This window comes from Argiope bruennichi, chromosome 1, assembly GCF_947563725.1.
Source record: "Argiope bruennichi chromosome 1, qqArgBrue1.1, whole genome shotgun sequence".
Lineage (NCBI taxonomy): Eukaryota > Metazoa > Arthropoda > Arachnida > Araneae > Araneidae > Argiope > Argiope bruennichi.
The window spans coordinates 147360387-147379547 of record NC_079151.1 but is presented as its reverse complement, the minus strand read 5'-3'; the positions used below and the strand labels follow the sequence as shown (position 1 = coordinate 147379547).

Sequence of the window (19161 nt, the reverse complement as noted above, 5' to 3'; positions counted from 1 at the left end):
GTGCCAGCTCAGATGTCGTCTCGTCACCTGACTGCTGTTTAAAATTACGATGTCCGTCCTAAAATAGCTATAGTGATGCTTTAAAACGAAACATTAATAAAACTAAACTAAACTAGATTCCATTTTTTTTATCTATTCTCATTTTAGTCTTTCAAGAATGGCGATTCCATTGTGGACGCGATGCTGTTCGTACTGCATGGCGATGAATGGAAGCGAGTGCGAAACATACTGACGCCAGCTTTCACTACAGGGAAAATAAAAAGAGTAATGCAATTTTCATTCATCATAAATTTATTGAAAATTACTTTAATGAAATAAATATTATACTGAGAAAATTTATTAAGCTTTGTAGATATCTATCATGCTGTATGTCTAATCGTCGTTTCTGATGACGATTTATCTTTCAGTTTCAGCATAATTATTTATCAATATTTCCCAATAAATTGTATTTTGGCAGAATTTTATGCGGTAAAATCCATTCCTGACTATCTAGTACCAACTGTAAAAAAAAAAAAAAAAAAAAAAAAAGATAATTAAGAAGATCACTATTAAGGTAGCAAATCATCTCTTTCTGAGGCGTTCTATAATCCCAAAATATCCAAATTTCTAAAAACCCTCGAGTTTTATTTAAAAATAATTAGAACAAGTTTTGCAATTAATACTGAAGTGATGATCAAATAGATATTTTTATTTATCATGGGATTAAAATTTTAATTTTTGAGATTTTTGAAACTGATATTGGAAGCTAGATAAATATAAAGCAGGAAGTCTGAAGTGAAATATAAAACTGAAGCCAGAACTGTAACTAAAATGAGAAGCGATCGCACAATTTATCACTGAAAAAATTAAAAATTGAGAGAAAAGCGACAAGGTTTAGGCAATTTTTTTTTGTTGTTGAGTACTTTATATCATTTTAGGAAGTTTTAAGTTGAATTAAAAGCTAAATATTAGAACTTTCCATGGTAATATTTTTCCTTCGCAGATTTAATGAATGATTTTGAATGTAGATCAAAGAGCATTCTCCTCTTTCCTTACAAAACAGAATTTGGGGATAATAAAAAATATTTTAGTAATATACTGACAAACATCTTTCCAATATTGGGAATTTTTCATTGGCAAATCAAATTTAAAATATAAAACGAATAAAAAATGTTTATCTTAAACGGAAAACGATTCTTTTTAAAATAATAAACAGAAGTCAGAAAAAATATCTAATTAACAGAGAAATTATGGAATACGCTTAATTTTTATGCATGCTTAACAAATTTCATCAGTCATGTTTCGACAAAATTAAGGTCATATATATAAGGCGAAATTTCATTTAGATGCATTTCGAAATTTCATTGTCTAAACATTCTTATTGTAATCATTAATACATTTTTTCTTCCCTTTAGATGATAGATATAATAAAGGAGTGCGGACAGACAGCAACTGAAAATTTCAGAACAACTGCAAAAAGTGGAAAACCCTTTCAAGCTAAATTGTAAGCAGTTGATATCTATTTTGTAATTAACTTAGTTCTGAAGAATAATTTAAAATTCCAATGAAAAGATTTGATTTAGAAAAGATGCTAATTATTCTTTCGTATTTTGTTAAAGATTCTGAAATCTTTTAATTTTTATATAATGATTCAGAATTATGTTATTATTTTATTTCTTATAATATTTAACTCTTTTTATTCCTTATTATTTTTATACATAGTCCTTTTGTTGAAATGAAATTTATGTTTATATAATTAGAGAAATGCCCTTACATGCACGCACAAACAGTAACTCTATATTTTCATCAATACAAAAATTTTCTTTTATATTTAAATTAAATTTCGATTCGGTAATATTTGGCTGGATTTCGATTTTTATTGAAGTGGGAATTTTGAATCTTAAGAATGTTGTCCTTAATTCACCTTCACATTTATTTCTGTCGCTTCTTGAATGAAATTTGACTGCCTTGCTTTCCTAAATTAGGATTATGGATATCTTTGAATTTCATTCTTTCATATATATGGATATGGCTCAGAATCTTGAGTTATTCTGTCAATTATATAGTCAGGTCCGAGTCCCGATTCCACCGAAGAACCGCAGTGTAAGCGGATCTGGGCACGTTAAATCTGTCGGGGTCAAACGCCCTCCCGCTTGTGTGGTGTGGAAGTTTGGAGAGGGAGTGCCAGCTCAGGTGTGGTCTCGTCATTTGACCACGGCTCAAAATTATGAGTTCGCCCAAAATAGCCCTAGGGTTGCTTTAAATCGGGACGTTAATATAACTAAACTATAACTGTACTCTGTCACTCATATTACTAGAGTTGTTCGGATAAATCGAAAATATTTAATTTAATCTACAGTGGGAAATTCTTATATGGAAAGGTTCATTGTTCTGAGAATATTCTCAGACTGTTATTATGGAGCACTGCATTCGAAATAACAATAACAAAAAATATTTTATGTTGACTACACAGCAATATTAGCATATATTCACATATTTTGGAAATGAACTCTTTTAGAGATGTTTGTTTGTTTCATACACTGAAAAATTACATTTTTCAAATGCATCATAGACAAATAATTTAGCGGAATCCCTGAAAATTTTTTTTCTAAGAAAGTTATTCCTAAAATTTTCTTAAGTAAAACTGAAATCTTAGTTAAAAAAAAAATTAAGATTCCATAAACTTAACTGTAGCTTAGGTAGGAGGCAGTTTAGATGCAAGTTGAAGGAAAATATAAACAATGAAACTGTGCGAGGGATAAAGTATTTTTCTTCTGAGACGGTCAAAAGTTGTGGAATCAAAAATTAGAAATAAATGTTTTGCGTTTCTAATCCAGTCTTTCTGATTTTAACCTGAAGAATTATACCTGTGACTAATTTTTCTTGAAGAAATTCATTATTAGGGTTATGTTCCTTATTTTTAAAGGCTATTGAACTTCTCAAATACGGAACATAATTAAACTTAAATTATTCTCCCTATTATGAAAATACGCATTTTACTTGATGGATATTTTAGATGCCGTTTTTTTTTTTATTAAAAAAATAATATGAAAGCCACTTACAAAGATAAAAACATACATTTGGCTAATATTTTGAATACAAAACGCTAAAGTTTAAATAAATACTAAATTTTTAATATTTGGTTTCACTATCAATTTGGTTTTAGTATCAATTTTCTGATTGAATATTTCAATATTCAATCAGTTTTGACTGTTTCGTTTATTATTAGCTTAAAAATAAACTCATAAACTTACAAATTCGAATAGAATAAGTCTGTGAAAGTGTATATTTTACTCCAACTCTTCTGCTATAAAACGGAAAATTGGAAATAAAGCAATCAAAATTTTACTCCACTTTTGAAAAATCTTCAGTAAAACCATGCCAGAAATGTCTCATCTATAGAAAGATGTACTTTTGGTTCCAAACAGAGATGTTTAAAACGTATATTTTCTTGAATGACAAAGATTTCATAGAAAATAGTTGAAAAAATTAGCAATTCTATAAAAATAATACACCGTAGTTAAAATTGCTGTTAGATTTTTTTCCCCCAGTGACGCCACTAGTGATAAAAATTTATTTCACATATAGATTGAATCAATTACATTTCGAATGCGCCCTGAAATATTAAACACGCTCATTATTTGAAAAAAAGGAGTAAGCGACTTAAATCTAGTCCAAAGATTTAGACATTTTGTCATTTTACATTCGCCTAGATTCTTCGCTTTTAATAAATATTTTAAGTCTACGAACGCATAGCATACAGACATACAATACTAAGAACGAATATGTTAGTTTACTTGAGAAAGCCAAGAATATTTCGTCTTAAAGAAGATGGATTCAGTTCGATATAGATTGCAACTTCAACAGAAATTCACTGCAGTTGAATTTCGTGCCTAGCAAACAACCGGATCTCCGAATCCTCGACTGCTTTCTTTCCGAATTGTCAGTTCAATTCATATGGTCCTAGACCGCGCGTGATTTCTCATGTCATTTCAGCGGTTCCATTTTGCCAAGGCTGTTGAATGTTATGAACGGAGTTGCTCATTCATTGTTAATGATTTGCAAATTTTTGACTACGTAATTTTATTTGTTTGTTGAAAAATAACAGGAATGATCTGTTATATTTAAAATGAATATTAAATAAGATTTTATTTAATAATCTTAATAAACTCAAAATCTGATTATTTCGTGGAAAACGTTTAGAATAAACTAAAGCTATTAAAAAACGATAAGGAACATGAACATTAAACTGCAAAAAAATTATCTGAAGGATCTAAAATTCATCCTATAGAGTGACTATAAAAAGAGTTTCAATGTTTTTGAACAAAATAAAGAGTGTAAATATGTTGTGTTAGATGCACATTTCATTTTAAGAAATTTATACATATTTTATGGGAATTAACTTCGATTTACTTGACAGTAGTTTGTTATTGAGAAAGGATTTCAAAGATTTTTTTATTTGTTACTGTTGAAAAAAATCTAGAATGAACCGAGAGAAACGGTTTCTTATTTTAGGATTTATGGCGCCTTCGCTATGGATGTTATCGCCAGTGCTGCTTTTTCAGTTAAACTGGATTCTCACAATGATACAAAAAATCAATTTGTTCAAACTGCTAAAGAAGCATTTTCAACGGATTTTGGATTCAAGCTTTTTATTTTCCGTAAGTATACATTTAAAAGATAGTGACTGATTTTATTTCGATTTCTTATTTTTATATTTATGCATTTCCATGCGTGCATTTTTCGCCAAACGATGAATCTATCAACTCCACACCCAGTGGGATTTAAATTCAAAAAAATTTATGCCAAATGTTTTTGCCCATATTGAAGAATATTGACTGAAATTCTGATCGAATGTTGATTGTTTGGATTGTTCTGGCATGAGTTATGGTGTTAGTTATGCGGTGCTAAACAATAAATAAAATCATTTTATAAAAGTAACTAATAATAATAATTTAGTAAAAAAATAGAAGAAGGTGTTCTGAAATGTTAATAAAATGTAAATGAGTGGATAAAACTTTCTATGGACTTTTTGTAAAAATGCTAAAAAAGTTGAATGCGAGGTGTCTTATCAAGTAAGAAAGATACTGGAATATTAGGCTTTTGAAATAAATGTTTGAAATTTTAATGAGTATCTGTAAGTAATGAGTTTGAATTTGATTGAAATGCTAAATTGTTCTCTTATTTAAGAACCGCAAATGGTATTTGCATAAAAATTTTCGATCTTTAGAAATGACTCGTCCTTCTTATGTATTTTCAGAAAAAAATAAGCCTCGATCAAATGACATTTCACTTCTAAAAAACATTCAGAATTCAAACATGTGTTTCAATGTTATTTCATATATAAAATTCTTTTAGTATTAGTAACTCAACAAGGAGTTTTCAAGAATTTTTTTTGCTATTGCCCTTGCTTTCTTTATATTCATAATTTTAGTGAGTGTTAGTTAAAGAATGCATTTTACCTTTTTAAGTAATTGTTTGAAACAGAGTCATTTAGAAAACATTAGATCATTGTATTTGATTAGTACGATAGTTAATTAAAACGAATTTTTCAGCAATATTTGCTGTTTGTGTAAATTCATTTCATTCTTTTCCATTTTTTATGATTACAATATTGTCAGCCTGTTGTATATCAGATAGCCAATCTTCTTTTTCTTCTCACTTTAGAATATGTAGGAGTACTTAAATTTTTTAATAATACATATGTGTAAAACGAAAATACTGAGGAAAATATCTGAATTTTTTAAATTTACTGCAAACATGGTGAGTTGCGTAAATCCAGTGCGGAAACCAAAGGGAGTTGATTTTTAAAATAAAAAATTTTACAGCAGAAGAAATACACAAATTATGATAAAAACTGACGCAAGTAAAGAACATATCCGTTCAAACGGACAGTGAAAGATTTCTTTGGAAAACTTCCTATCATATCGGAGATACTGTGCTTGATCAAGATGCATCATTTAAATGTCCCCTGTACTGTGCACCTAAGAAAAAAAGCGTTAAATGGCTAAACTATCTTATTTTCATATATGCTTGAAACATTATTCTAACTTAGACCAAAGACATAGAAAAAGGGCTTTCATATAGGCTAACTATTTTTAAAAAAATAGTTCTTTACATTTAAAACATTAACTAAACGACTTAGAAATCATTCTAAAAATGTATAAATACTCTCTGTATGATGGCAAATTAAAAAAAATATTTCATTGATGATTATTTAGCTTCAATTTATGAGACTGTTATGAGAACATTTTCAATTTTTGCGTCTTGTTAGTTATTTAAAACAAAAGCGTATTAGAACAGAGAGATTTTCAGATTTTATTCTATTGAAAAAAAAAAAAAAACTTATTTAAAAAGGAATCAAGAACTTTTAACAGAAATGTTCAAATTTAGTAATGGATACAAAGTATTTATAAAACTTTTAATGTTAGCCGATATTTAAATGATGATAACGGCTAGATTCAGATTTTGTTTCTTACGTAAAAATGACCACTTTTTAGTATTTCCGCTTCATTCATCCGATTTATTTAAGGCAGGAACGTATTTCAGTAACCAATCTGTACATATTTTTGCAGTTTTGTTTCCAAAGTTAGCGAAATTGTTCAAAGTGTCCATCATTTCTCCGAAGCCCCTGGTTTTTTTCAGAGAAGTGATTCTCCAAATTATGGAAAAGAGAAAGAAAACTGGGCAGGTAAGTAGATTTAGATAAAATACATGGAAATCTGTGAGGTGTTACTAGAAAAAATTTCAGTTATCTGACTTCTGTTGCTCGATGCTGCTTTAACCTTTTTACTAAAGAGCCGACTTAACCGGTCGTATAAATTTTATCCTGGAGGACCAGTGACTGTTTCAAAAGAGATGTGCAGGATTTAAAGCGAGAACATCCTTGGTGATAACTCATTTCACATTTTGCAGCCCGGTTTGAAACAGGAACTGGTCTTCCAGGAAAGAATTTGCAAGACCGGTTGGGCCGGGTCGGTAGTAAAAGGGTTAAATAACTTTTATTTAGAATTTCACCTAATAGTTTAATTTTAGTAAGGTGGGATTATATTTCGTTATTTGTAGGACGTTGAGACCAGGCGTTTTCAAGCTGCAGAGGCAAAAAATATATTTATTAATATTTCGATAATTTTTTTTCATGAATGGATTGATGCTGATGAGCTTTTCAAAATAAAATTGTTCTGGTTATAGACAATTATATGAATGAGCTTGACAAACAGCCAAGTGAAGCAATATGATTAAAGTGGCTCTTGAGAAAGCCGTCTAAATGCCGTCTTAGATAGCTTGAATTGCATTGAACACCAAAAGAAAGCCGCAAGTGTAAATATGATGCTTTTCATATGCACTGTGATACAGCACAGTGGCATCACACCGCCACCACTGAACGAGACAAAATCTACAGTATTTATTTTAGCCTACTGCTGTCTTTAACATAATCCATCCATATAACTGACAAATTCTCCGAATTGGCATCCTTTTCGAGGCGGTTGGCCCTAAGCCACAGGTGGTCAATTTCTGACCTTCCTCCTCATCTTCTCCTTGATACAGTACATCTGTGAGGTCAAGATTTTTGATGGCACCTTTCTTCCTGCCTTCATTAATCTGATTTGATTTAATGTCGCTTTACTTTAAAAAATAAGATATATCTAAAAGATTAGTTTTTATGGTTTTATAGCCTATATTTTTTGTTTTGAAATGCGTCACATCATGAGAGATTTAATTATAAGGGTATTCAGCATAAAAAGTGTATCTTTTCTTTCTTCAATATCGTCATTTCTTATTGTCCTATTTCACAAAAACATATAAATGTTGCATGACAATTTAATGAAAACACGAAGGATTATTAATAAGGAGCAATTCGTTCACTTTTCGTTCATTGCTCTTCTCGGAGCAAATATTTTTCTTCAATAGGGAAACCATAACCCTAAATTTCATATGAAATACTTATTATTTTTTTATCAAATTTTGACTGATTTGTTGTAAATCATGTGCCTTTTATTTTATTACTTATTCTTTGGAAGGCAGTTTTTCATATATCGCAAGAATTATCAAAAGCAGATCCTAGAAAAAATGAAGTGGGATTCGAAATGGCTGTCGTAATGTAGTTTATTAATATGTTACAAATTTGGACGGGTGAGTAGATTAACCCCTAGAAGCCTGATTTTCCAAATGAAATTAAAAATATATATATGATGTTCAATGAACACATATCAATAATGTGTTCATTGCCGTAGCCAGACAAAGGTAAAAAGTAATTTAAAAAAAATCGCAATACATATTTTATATATTTATTTCGAAAAGAAAGCAGGTATCAGTCCTTTAAGCAAAACAGGATCTTTCTAAAAATAATTATATTATAGTAAAAATAAGATACTCGAATACATTAAAACTATTTTTATTTTTCGGAAAAATGAAATATGTCAAAGATTTATTTCGCTAACCTTTTTCTAAAAATATGGCACTCATTCAATACGACGGGAAAACAAAATGTCATATTATTTGAATAATTTTGACCATTGACGCTTATTTTTTAAACTTTTGTTCAAAAGAATATTATGTAATGGTAACATACATACAGCCAAATATTAAGAACAAACCAATTGCAAGTGTACAATTCGATTTAAAAGCTCGGTATCAAATTTGAAACTTAGGGCATTTAAAGGTTAAATCCTTTCGAAAAGTTCAAAATTGAATTTAGTTCAAATTGCTCGTAAAATATTTGATTAAAACTATTAAGAGAAGCATAAGGAAGTAGACGGGAGTGCAGTACATTCAAATAAAAAAAAATATATTTCTCTGAAATGTTATAAGTACATTTTAAGGAAACGGAAGACGTTGTTTAGGTCAACAGACCTATTTGATATATAGTAAAATGTAGAGCTTTCCACGAGTGACTTATAAAATCGACAAACGTGTGACAGACAGCGTACGTGATGTAAGTTGTAAAGAATTTTCTGAACTCCTCCTTTTAGAAACAGAGGAAGTGACTGTTTCACGCATAATCGGAGAAAATCTGTGAGGCAAATACGAGGGAAGTCACTCATGGTGTAGGTGTTCACTGGTTCCGGAAATTTTACACGAGAAAAGAGTGTCTCTTTCTGCACAGTGAGAGCTATTCAGGCATCAAAACTGGATGATGAACTTCTCCAATTAGACTTCTTTTAATTGAAGACGGTCTGCGTGCACATTCTCTGCGGTCGTGCAAGCAAGTGTATCTAATAGCCACAATGTTCCTGTTTCAATGCATGAGACATTTTGTCACGAAAGGCGTCCACAGATTCTCTGTCGGAGTGCAGGCAGTTAAATTGTTACAATCGGCGTAACATATGCGGCGATTGCTTCATTCGACTCTATTCCATTCACTAGCTACCTGTACTTTTAAAGACACTTATCCGTACCTTTTCCAACTTCATTTAAATGTGTGAATAGTGTTTTGGAAATTTCTGGAATCTTTTTAGGTGTAAAGCACAACCAAAATAAATATACCATTTGCAATTCGCAATAGCATTGAACAAAGGCTAACAGCTCATATTTTTTTATCTCTATGTAATGTGGAAAAAATTAGTATTAATAAAGTAATAATAAAAGTAAACCATCGAAATTAAATCATTTTATGTTGCATGTATTATTTCTTTGTTAAAATTATAGCCAGAAAGAAGATATTTTGATCATCTCATTTCAGCTCAGAGATGTATATTTTGGCACGTGCTGATTCAACAAAGGAATGTCACATCAATTATAGATTATAAATATATTTTCATCGAAAGCGAATCGTCCTTGGATGGATCATATAATACATTCCCGTCCGGGTTTGGCTCAGGCCGAATGGACCTGCCATCTGATGAACGTCTTTGTTTCATTAAGCGGAAAGACAGTACAATAAAAGTATTGGAAATGAAGCTAATACAATTCTAGCTCTATTATTAAACCCCAAGGTGAAACGAAGACTCATTTATTCATATGGCGAGTTTTTCACCGAATTCAAATCTGGAGTTAATCAAAAATATTTATTTCGAAAAGTGCAGATGATAAATTGTATGTATGTTTCCCTTCTTAGACTAGAAATGATTTCTTGCAACTTCTAATGGCCACATTAAAGGAGGACACCGAAGAACTAAAGGTGGACAAAGGAATTGAGGAAAACAGCATCACGTCTAATTACGGGCACGACGAAAGCACGTATCAAACACCTAAATTTGGATCTAATAAAAGTAAGTATGATTCATGCTGAATCGCAAAAAGGAGAGGTTCAGAATAGACTTAAGCTTTTATAGAATACTGATTCTTAAAAAATATTATGTTTGAAATTCTTACTGAAGAGAAAATTTGTTTTATTACTTCTTTTAGAAAACTATAATAATTTTTGTGATATATTCTGTGTTTACGTTATTAAGTGTAATGACAATGACATTAAGGATCTCTTTTTAATACGAGTTTCTATTAAAGGTAATTAAATGAAGCAGATAGTTTGATTAGTGGAGACAGATATTTAACTATGAAACTTGGAATGAGAAGTGTTTTAAAGTTATCACTTTTCCTTTCTAAAGGTTACCGCTGCTCTATGGCGGTGTGGTGGTAGTAATCGGATTTTCAATGTTTATCAGTAGAAAACGTTAATTAACATTAAACGTTGATTGATTGATGTGAGTTTTGGTGGTGCAAGAGCCACAAAAAATTAAGAAGCGCCGTCTTAATTTAATATTTCAACCATAGATATCACGCCTGAGATAAAGCTAAGATTTTTGGAATTATTTGGAATCTTTTTGATTACTCCAGATTCACTAATTGGCACAATGCATAAAGCCGGAGTGGAAAAAGTACAAAAGTAAATATCTTCTGTCTTGTGATATTAGATACTTTCATCCCTTCACTCTCGGGCCGGGATAACCTGGTTGGTAGGGTGTTGGATTCGCATCCGTGGGGTTGTGAGTTCGAACTCTGCTTTCGTCTGCGGGCTTGTTTATGATAAGTGCCATAAGCAACAACAAAGAAACAACATTCCTTTATCATTTCCTTTTTTAAATTTTTTAAGAATCGGCAATATAAGGAGAAAAAATGTAACTAATGAGGATTTTTCGCATGGATAGATTAAAAGGCAGAAGATTCTTAGAATAAGGTGACAACTAGAGTGTTTTGAATTATCTCCCATCGTGAGGGAGTTATGGGAGATAATTCAAATGTTTTGAATTATCCCCCTTTAATTCGGATGGTCCATCTACGAATTCGGCGGAGTTTTTTATCCTCAATGCAGCTTGTTACTCACTGTTCAAATACGTTCACAATTACTCAAGTTATCAAGTATCATTATTCAAGTTATCAAGTTATCACGAGCAAAACATTATGAGATCAAAAGCATCCAGACACTTCTGAATTTATAAATATTTCCAGATTTCTTCAGAAAAGCTTACAGAAGTGTGTTCAAATTTGAACGATGCAAAGGCATACTTCAACTCACATTTTGTTGTAAAGATTCAGTTAAGAGAACGATTAGAAATTGATGAAAGAGAAAATGATTGGATATTACTCATTTCACAGAAAAGAAGCAGCAATTTGAATCTTTCAACGATGATTTTATTTGCTGTGGCTAAACTTATATATATTTTTTCTAAAACGCGTTCTCCAGGAAGGCTGGATGAACTATTTCAATTTTGATGGTGTAAAAAATAAACTTTTTTTTTACCTTAAAAATTCGGTCACAGGTGCATTTAAAGTACAGGCCATAAAATTGATGAAAAAGAAGGATTTTATTTATTAGATTTTATAACAGCATACAAAGATTTAAAACATCTAATAATTTGCCGGGGGTAATTCATTTCTTAAAAATAAAACGCCTATTCTAGAAGGTATAAGAGTTTTTTTAAAATATTCCACATTTTTCAGCGTTTTTTGTTTGTAAAATGTAGAGTTTTCAATTCAGTTAAACAAAACTTGCATAATATATGACAAAGTATTATTAAACTCATTAAAATTTAAAGAGTGTTTTGTGCATACTCGAAGAAATATCGGTATTTTTAATAAAAAATTTTAAGTACACATATGCAAAGTATAACACATTTTTCTTATTATTACTTCAAAGGCAGAAATTTTGGACTACTTACATAAAAATTTTAGGTCCGTATCATTAAGATGCAGAAAAATATCGACAGTGTAGTGAGATAAATTTCAGTTGCTCTTTAAAAGATGTAAATAAATGAAGAGTTTTCCACAACCTGAATATACGAATAATTATACTAAACTGTAGAGAAGATAAATATATTTGTTACCCTTTAATATTTATACATAAAACGTGCAAAATAAATTGTTGTAAATTCGGCATACATTTTTTTATGTTATTCATTATTATTTGCGCACTCTTTATACTTACAAAATTTTGTAAGCTGAATCATAAAAACCTCCAGACTAGTGTATCCCTTACTTAGCCCGTAGTTGTGTAAATTCCAGACAAAACATTCGAAAAAGGAGTGAACAGTTTTCCTCTTTAGTAGCAGCCGTCATTTCAGTAAAAGATATCATATTGTAAGCTGCGGAATAAGCAAAACATAAAGGTATGTGGAGGCTTGTAATTGTAATGTCAATCAAGTTATATTTTTCTAGAAGCCTAACGTTTGTAAAAATTGTAATAAATAATATAATAGAATATTTTTTTGTTATTTATTATACCTAATTTACCGACGAATAATAATGACATTGTTTATAATGTGTTGATATTTATTTTTTTTACGCAGATCTCTCTTTGAACGCAGCGGTTGCTCAAAGCATCTCGTTTTTCACCGCTGGCTTCGATACAGTTGCATCCACTTTGTCTTTTGCGACATATCTTCTGGCTGTGAATCCAGAGATCCAGGAGAGAATGTACGAAGAAGTGCACCAAGTTCTCGAAAAAACGGAGGTCATTTTTCAGAGCTAGATACCATTTGTTCTCTCTTTCAATCTATACGATTTGATAAACGAACGAAGCGTTGTATGTGAATGAAAACTTAGTGACCAACATCATGGTTCCTTGTAGGAATGATCTTTCTTTTTTTTAAATTTAGTTTATCCCATGGAGAAAATAAATTTAAAAAACCATTATTCTAAATTATATGCAAAAAAAAATTTAAAAATCATAACCGAGGCTGACTCAGTTTCTATTTTAACATTCTTCCTCACCGAACAGTGAAAAATTCAGATTTTGCATATCACTGCAGAGCAAATGATAGCTTCAAATAGATCGAAAGCCCCAAAATATTTTAATGAATGATTTACTTTAGAAATTTAGAAACGCATTCATTTCTGCAACATTGTTAGAGTTATTCAAATTGGAATGACTCTAGCAATGCTGTGTCATTCAAATTTGAATTGAAATATACCCTTTTAGTGAATGGATTCATCGGCGATGACCTATCAAGGTTTCTAACATTCCTCTAAAAATTTATTTTATATCTAAAAATTTATTTTATATCTAAAGATTTATTTTATATCTAAATATAGAGCGATGCGTTGTTTAAGTAATAAATATAAGGGGCGTTAAATGAATTCAAAGGAAAATGAGCAATTCTCGGTTTGTCTGTTTTTTATTTATGCTCATTTTCCTCAACCCATTTTAGGGAGAACTTACGTATGAAGCAATTCAAGAAATGAAGTATCTTGACAATGTATTATCAGAAACATTGAGACTATATCCTGTGATCCCAAGGTAAGAACATTTCATTGCTGTTTAAAAATGAAGTAAAATAATGTAAAGCCTTATCTTTTTCAGCTCTAAGCTTTGTTCATTTAAAATATTCATACATTTTATAACATCTTTCATCGGAAAATGAAAGGCGATTTAAAAGATCTAATTAGGAACATTATATCACCATAATATTTTAAGATTAAATATTCTTCATCTTAATTTAAGCATTGTGAACATGTGCACAAAAAATGCATTGAATGTCATTGTAACGCACATCAATATAAACACATTGTTACCAAAAATGAATGTTATTGGAAAAAGTGCTTAATAATATTTTGGAAAATTCTTTTAAAATTAGAAAAAAATTCTACGGAAATAAAACTGATAGCCCTAAAAAGGTTTTTTAAATTTCTTTTAAAGTAGTGTAAAAATGGCTTATATATGATAGTATATTCCGAATTTATTGAAGAAAATCTTTCCATTTTATAATAATTCTTAATTAAAAATCTAATTAAAATTAAGAAAAACCATTTGTAGTGACTATGTATGAAGTTTTAAAGCTCTAGGCCAACTGGTCAGCCTTGTCTAGAATTTTGGGGGATTTTTTCATCATACATGTTGTTGCATGCAGTTTACAGGTATATGGCCAGCTTACAAGCATTATTATGTAAATAAGGTAAAAGAGCATTAGAATAGTTTATACGTACTATGTATACAACTTCGGTCTGGAATTTTTTATATATATTTCAGAGAGAGAAATGCTTTTAGTACTGTACAGTCCAGTCAAGGAGAAAATCTGACAATTTGAAATAAAATATATTAGCCGTCTTTTACGACCAATTATTCGCCCATCATCTATATATTTAAAATAAATATAAAAAAAATCAAAAAATAATTCCTCGGGTTACAAACGCAGTTCCGATTTCGCCAATTTATATTTCATATTAAATCAATGATCACATGAAATTAATATTAATAAAGCCCGTCCCTCAACCGCCACCCATTTCCGAGAGAAATTTCAAAACTATTAGCTCGTAGCTCATTTTCTCTTTAAAAAATCTTCGACCGAGTTTGTCAAATACATTCACTAAATAAAATATCTAATGTACCGATTTTTCCAGTTTCAATTTCATACGAAACCTCCTCGATATCTCTTGAAGGAACATCTGTCCCTTTCACACCTATTTTCGAGAAATATTGCTACATAAAATTTAAGCAAAGCATATAGAATGTTGTAAAAGAGAGTCTCGTCAGCAAAACTCAGGAATCGAGGGCACTTGCAATGTTATCTAGCGTGAATGGCAATCATCTTTAACCCAGCATTGCAATGAGATTCTCAATCTGTAAGATAATCCATACCGTGGCCCATGAGGGTCACGATCCTACCCCTCCTAAAAGCTTGCAACTCTTGTACTGAGACACACTGCATACATAAAAACGGGAAACGGGAACAATTTAAAGGTCAGAATTACATAAAAACAAATGCCCTCTAAACAGGTTCTTAAACACTAGGAATCGTACTGGGACTGTTTGGGATTGAAAGAAGGTTGTCAGAAAAAATACACAATAAAGATCATTCATCCACAGCAACAATTGACCATGTTTTACATAGGATCACTTTGCAATGAGATTACATTACAGCTACAATACAGATGCTTACTTTTTCTCCTAGGTTAGAAAGAATGACAGAAACAGATTGCAAGTTAGGAGACACTGGCATAACCGTACCCAAAGGAATGGCTATCGTCATTCCAAGTTATGCGCTGCATAAAGATCCGAAGTTGTTTCCAGATCCTGAAAAATTTGACCCAGACAGGTTATTGATTTCTAACAACAGATTAAAACAGAAACTCTTCAAAAGTCTTCAGCAACATTTCATTGTATAATTTCTTTGTATAATTTCCATAAATGTTTGATGACATTTATTGAAATTATGACACGTTTTCAAATAATGAGAAAAAGGCACAAAATAATCCCGAAAAGATGATTGGAGGCTTTTTAAGAGAATTTCTACGACAATAGACAGTACTTGGATGGTAGATATTTTTCAGAAATTACGTAGGTAGAAATTATGTATATCTAGGTGCCTTTCTCCAAATTATGTCGATAAAATTAAGGTTCCGAATATCGATATGGTTTGATATAGTCTCATTCGATAGTTAATAGAATTATCCAAGAATATTGAAATAAAATGGATAACGCATAAATGAAGACAAAGAGTTCATAAAATATTAGCAAGTTAATGTAAAGAAGCATTAAATCAAAAGAGTTTATGAAAACTATAAATGAAATGAAAGTAATTACTAATGACATGAATGCTTTCGATGATATTATTTCCATTACTTAATCTTTATTTCAGTTTATTGCCTGAAGTTCAGGTTATTAATAATATCTGAAATTTTCGGAATTCGTATTATGAGAATCATTAGACTTCCTTACTGAAAGGAATCGATCAGAAAAACAGGCGTGCAATCTATACTACTATTATAAATGTGAAAGTTTGGATGGATAGATGGATGGATGGATGTTTGTCAGTCAATCACGCCAGAACGGTTGAACGGAATTGGATGAAATTTGGCACAAAGATAGATTATAGTCTGGAACAGGACATAGGCTACTATTTGTTCCGGTTAATTGAATAGTTAATTTTTTATTAATTAAAAACTAACTTTACCGCCAAAAGTCTTCATTTTCCCATCGCCAAATGAGTAGGGCTTCAGTTGTTTTTCTTTCCCATGCTGAAGAGGCAAGGCTTAAGATATTTTCGATCGATTATTTCAAATGATTCTGTTCATTTTCTTAGTGTTTGATGCATTTAAAATTAAAAATTGTTAATGAATCGATCTTTCGGATTCATTCTGAAGTGCTTTTAAATTAGGATAAAACAGAATAAAGGAAATAAAAAACTTCTAATCTGTATTGCATTACCCTAACTGACGTTGAAAATTCACGTATGCGCAGTGTGTTCTGATTGTTGACAATTGTGTTTTCATTTTAATTAAAAGTTTAAAAATTATGTGTATTATTTATTACTGTTGTAGCTATTTCAAACTCGATCAATAAATAAAATAGAGAAATACAGACTTAATTTTCTATTTTGTTTTATTGTATATTTTTAATAAATTTATTTATAGATTTAAGTACATTGTTTTTTTAGGTTAGTTTTAATTTTTTTTATTTGTTATTATTTGATACTTTTTTCGAAATGCCCAGAAAACGCAAATCTAATCTTTCGAAGAGGAAAAATAAAGCTCGAGCTATGAAAGTAGCTAGATGACCTGTCTGCACCAAGCCATGAACAGGAATGGCTGAAAAGAGTAGCCGGCAAATTCCTTTCCCGACAAAAAATCCACAGTATAATTAAATTTATAAGTGAAAACAGAAACCTATTCTTGCCTCCATAGCTCTCGACATCAAGTCTCACACCAAAAAAGACTAAGGGAAAAAACAAGCACAGCAGTCTCCTGTCACACATTTCAATCAAACAGAGATTGTCTTCATTTCCATTTCTCAAATTATTTTCCATCTGATTTTTTTAACTGCATCCTGATCTTCTATATCATAAAAAATAAGTGAACACAGATTATATGCATACTTATACACATTTTATCTCTCAGCATTATATTTCTACGTTTATTACTACAAATTATATTTCTAAGTTGAAAAATTATGTAAACGGTCTCATCTCAATATAATTTCTTATACAATTGTAAATTCTGTAAAAAGTTATTTTTGTTTCGTTTTCCTGCTGTAAATATTTTGTGAATTAAATAAAATTCCCGTAACATGCCTACCAAACCGTTCAGTGACCAGAATGGTCACGGATACGGGGGTATGAGACGGCGTTCTGTTCTCTCAGCAATTTTAGTGAGTACTTGCGGACTGTCAAACCTCCTTCAGTTGTGGGATACATACAAGGACGCTTTGTAAGAAGATATCGTGTTTTAGCTGGAGGAAGGCTTCGTATCAGTTTGGAAGTGATATTATAAAAGCTACCATTATTACAGGAGCTGCTAAAGGAGGCAGCGTTTTAATTAACCGTATACCTGTTATTCCAAACAACTTGCCATTTTTTTTCAAGACATTGCAATTTTCTTTAAAATTGGCTTTTACAATGACGATCAAGAAATCCCAGGGCCAAAACAGGGCTTAATGTTGTATACATTATGGTATTAGAATAAAAATAAATGTTGGAATTTTCCCGTAGACCTTTCTCAATCAGTTTCTTGATTATATCATATCAAACTTTGCTTTCAACAACACTATAATGATACGGTTTGGTAACATTTTACATTTTGAGCAGACCGACACTTTGCATTTTGATCAGACCGTCAGTTCTCATACATACACACCAAAATTTCCACGCGAACAAAGTCACGGGTAATGGCTAGTATTAGATATATTCATAAATATTGATGGAAGAATATGAGCAGTTTGTATCAGACTTTTTCACTAGATGGCGCTACTTTCTAAACGCGTGCTAAAATTCGCGAACTTCTCTTGCTTACTCATATATAAGTACGTAAAAAGAAAGTTTCGTGATCATCAAAAACTCATTTATTAATTCTATTCATTATGAAGGACAAAATGCCATATTCGGACCTCAGAAAATAAATTCTGAGCAATTGTGATGTTCACGGTATTGCAAAGATTCACAATTTTATGTGAAGGAGTAGGAAGGATACGAGAGGGTATATTAGAAAGATCCTGAGGGGGGGGGGCTTTCGCTGGTTTTCAAATCTAAGTCAGTCGCAATTCAATAGACCGACCTTCAGACAAGACAGATACTCTGAAGCTCTGTTTTCTGAAGTGACTTTTTATTTATTTCTGTTACAGATTCTTGCCCGAAGAACGCGCGAAGCGAGATCCCTATGCCTACTTGCCCTTCGGCGACGGCCCTCGGCATTGCATCGGAATGAGATTCGCACTCATAGAAGTCAAAACCTGTCTCGTCTACGTCATCGCCAACTTCAAGATACTCAGATGTCCAGAAACCAAGGTGAGGCCATGATCTGGGAATTTTATGAGATACGTTGATTAATTGATAGAAAGCACTTATAATCGGTATTTATTGTTCTGTTTTATGCAGAGTATCCATTCTTAATCCAACAACCAATTATTGAATCATAAGAAACAGGCTCATACTAACTGTTGCTTTAAAGAAGCAAAGGAATTATTTTTATGTTTTTTGTACTACTGAAAAACTACAAAATCTAAACTTTTATATAGTTCCCGATCCTATTAGACATATTTAGAACAATATTCTTGATACGCTAATATTAAAAAAAAAAAAAAAAAAACCTTCAGCTCTTCTGCGACTAAATGTGATCAAGTGTTGAAGTGTCCTCTCGAGGACCTATAAAATATTATTATTTAAAAGACAGAGATTATTTCAAGGTCATCCGGGCACAGAGCTTTCTAGAATCAACTGTTGATTAATATAAAATAATAAAATTAAGTTTTTTAATCCTACATATGTTTCTAGATAATCTCTGATAAATATTCTATATATATTTTTTAATTTCAGC

General features: G+C 31.0%; 1 protein-coding gene across 1 annotated transcript in view; it reads left to right on the top strand.

Moving 5' to 3' along the window:
• LOC129965908 (cytochrome P450 3A21-like) overlaps positions 1–19161 on the top strand; it is a 41190-nt gene that overhangs the window by 20227 nt on the left and 1802 nt on the right. Inside the window, exons 5-13 of the mRNA XM_056080190.1 lie at positions 148–264; positions 1395–1483; positions 4495–4640; positions 6555–6670; positions 10037–10190; positions 12705–12868; positions 13566–13654; positions 15306–15449; positions 18470–18632. Coding sequence (XP_055936165.1) covers positions 148–264; positions 1395–1483; positions 4495–4640; positions 6555–6670; positions 10037–10190; positions 12705–12868; positions 13566–13654; positions 15306–15449; positions 18470–18632 — 1182 coding nt within the window. The remainder of the gene's footprint in view (positions 1–147; positions 265–1394; positions 1484–4494; positions 4641–6554; positions 6671–10036; positions 10191–12704; positions 12869–13565; positions 13655–15305; positions 15450–18469; positions 18633–19161) is intronic.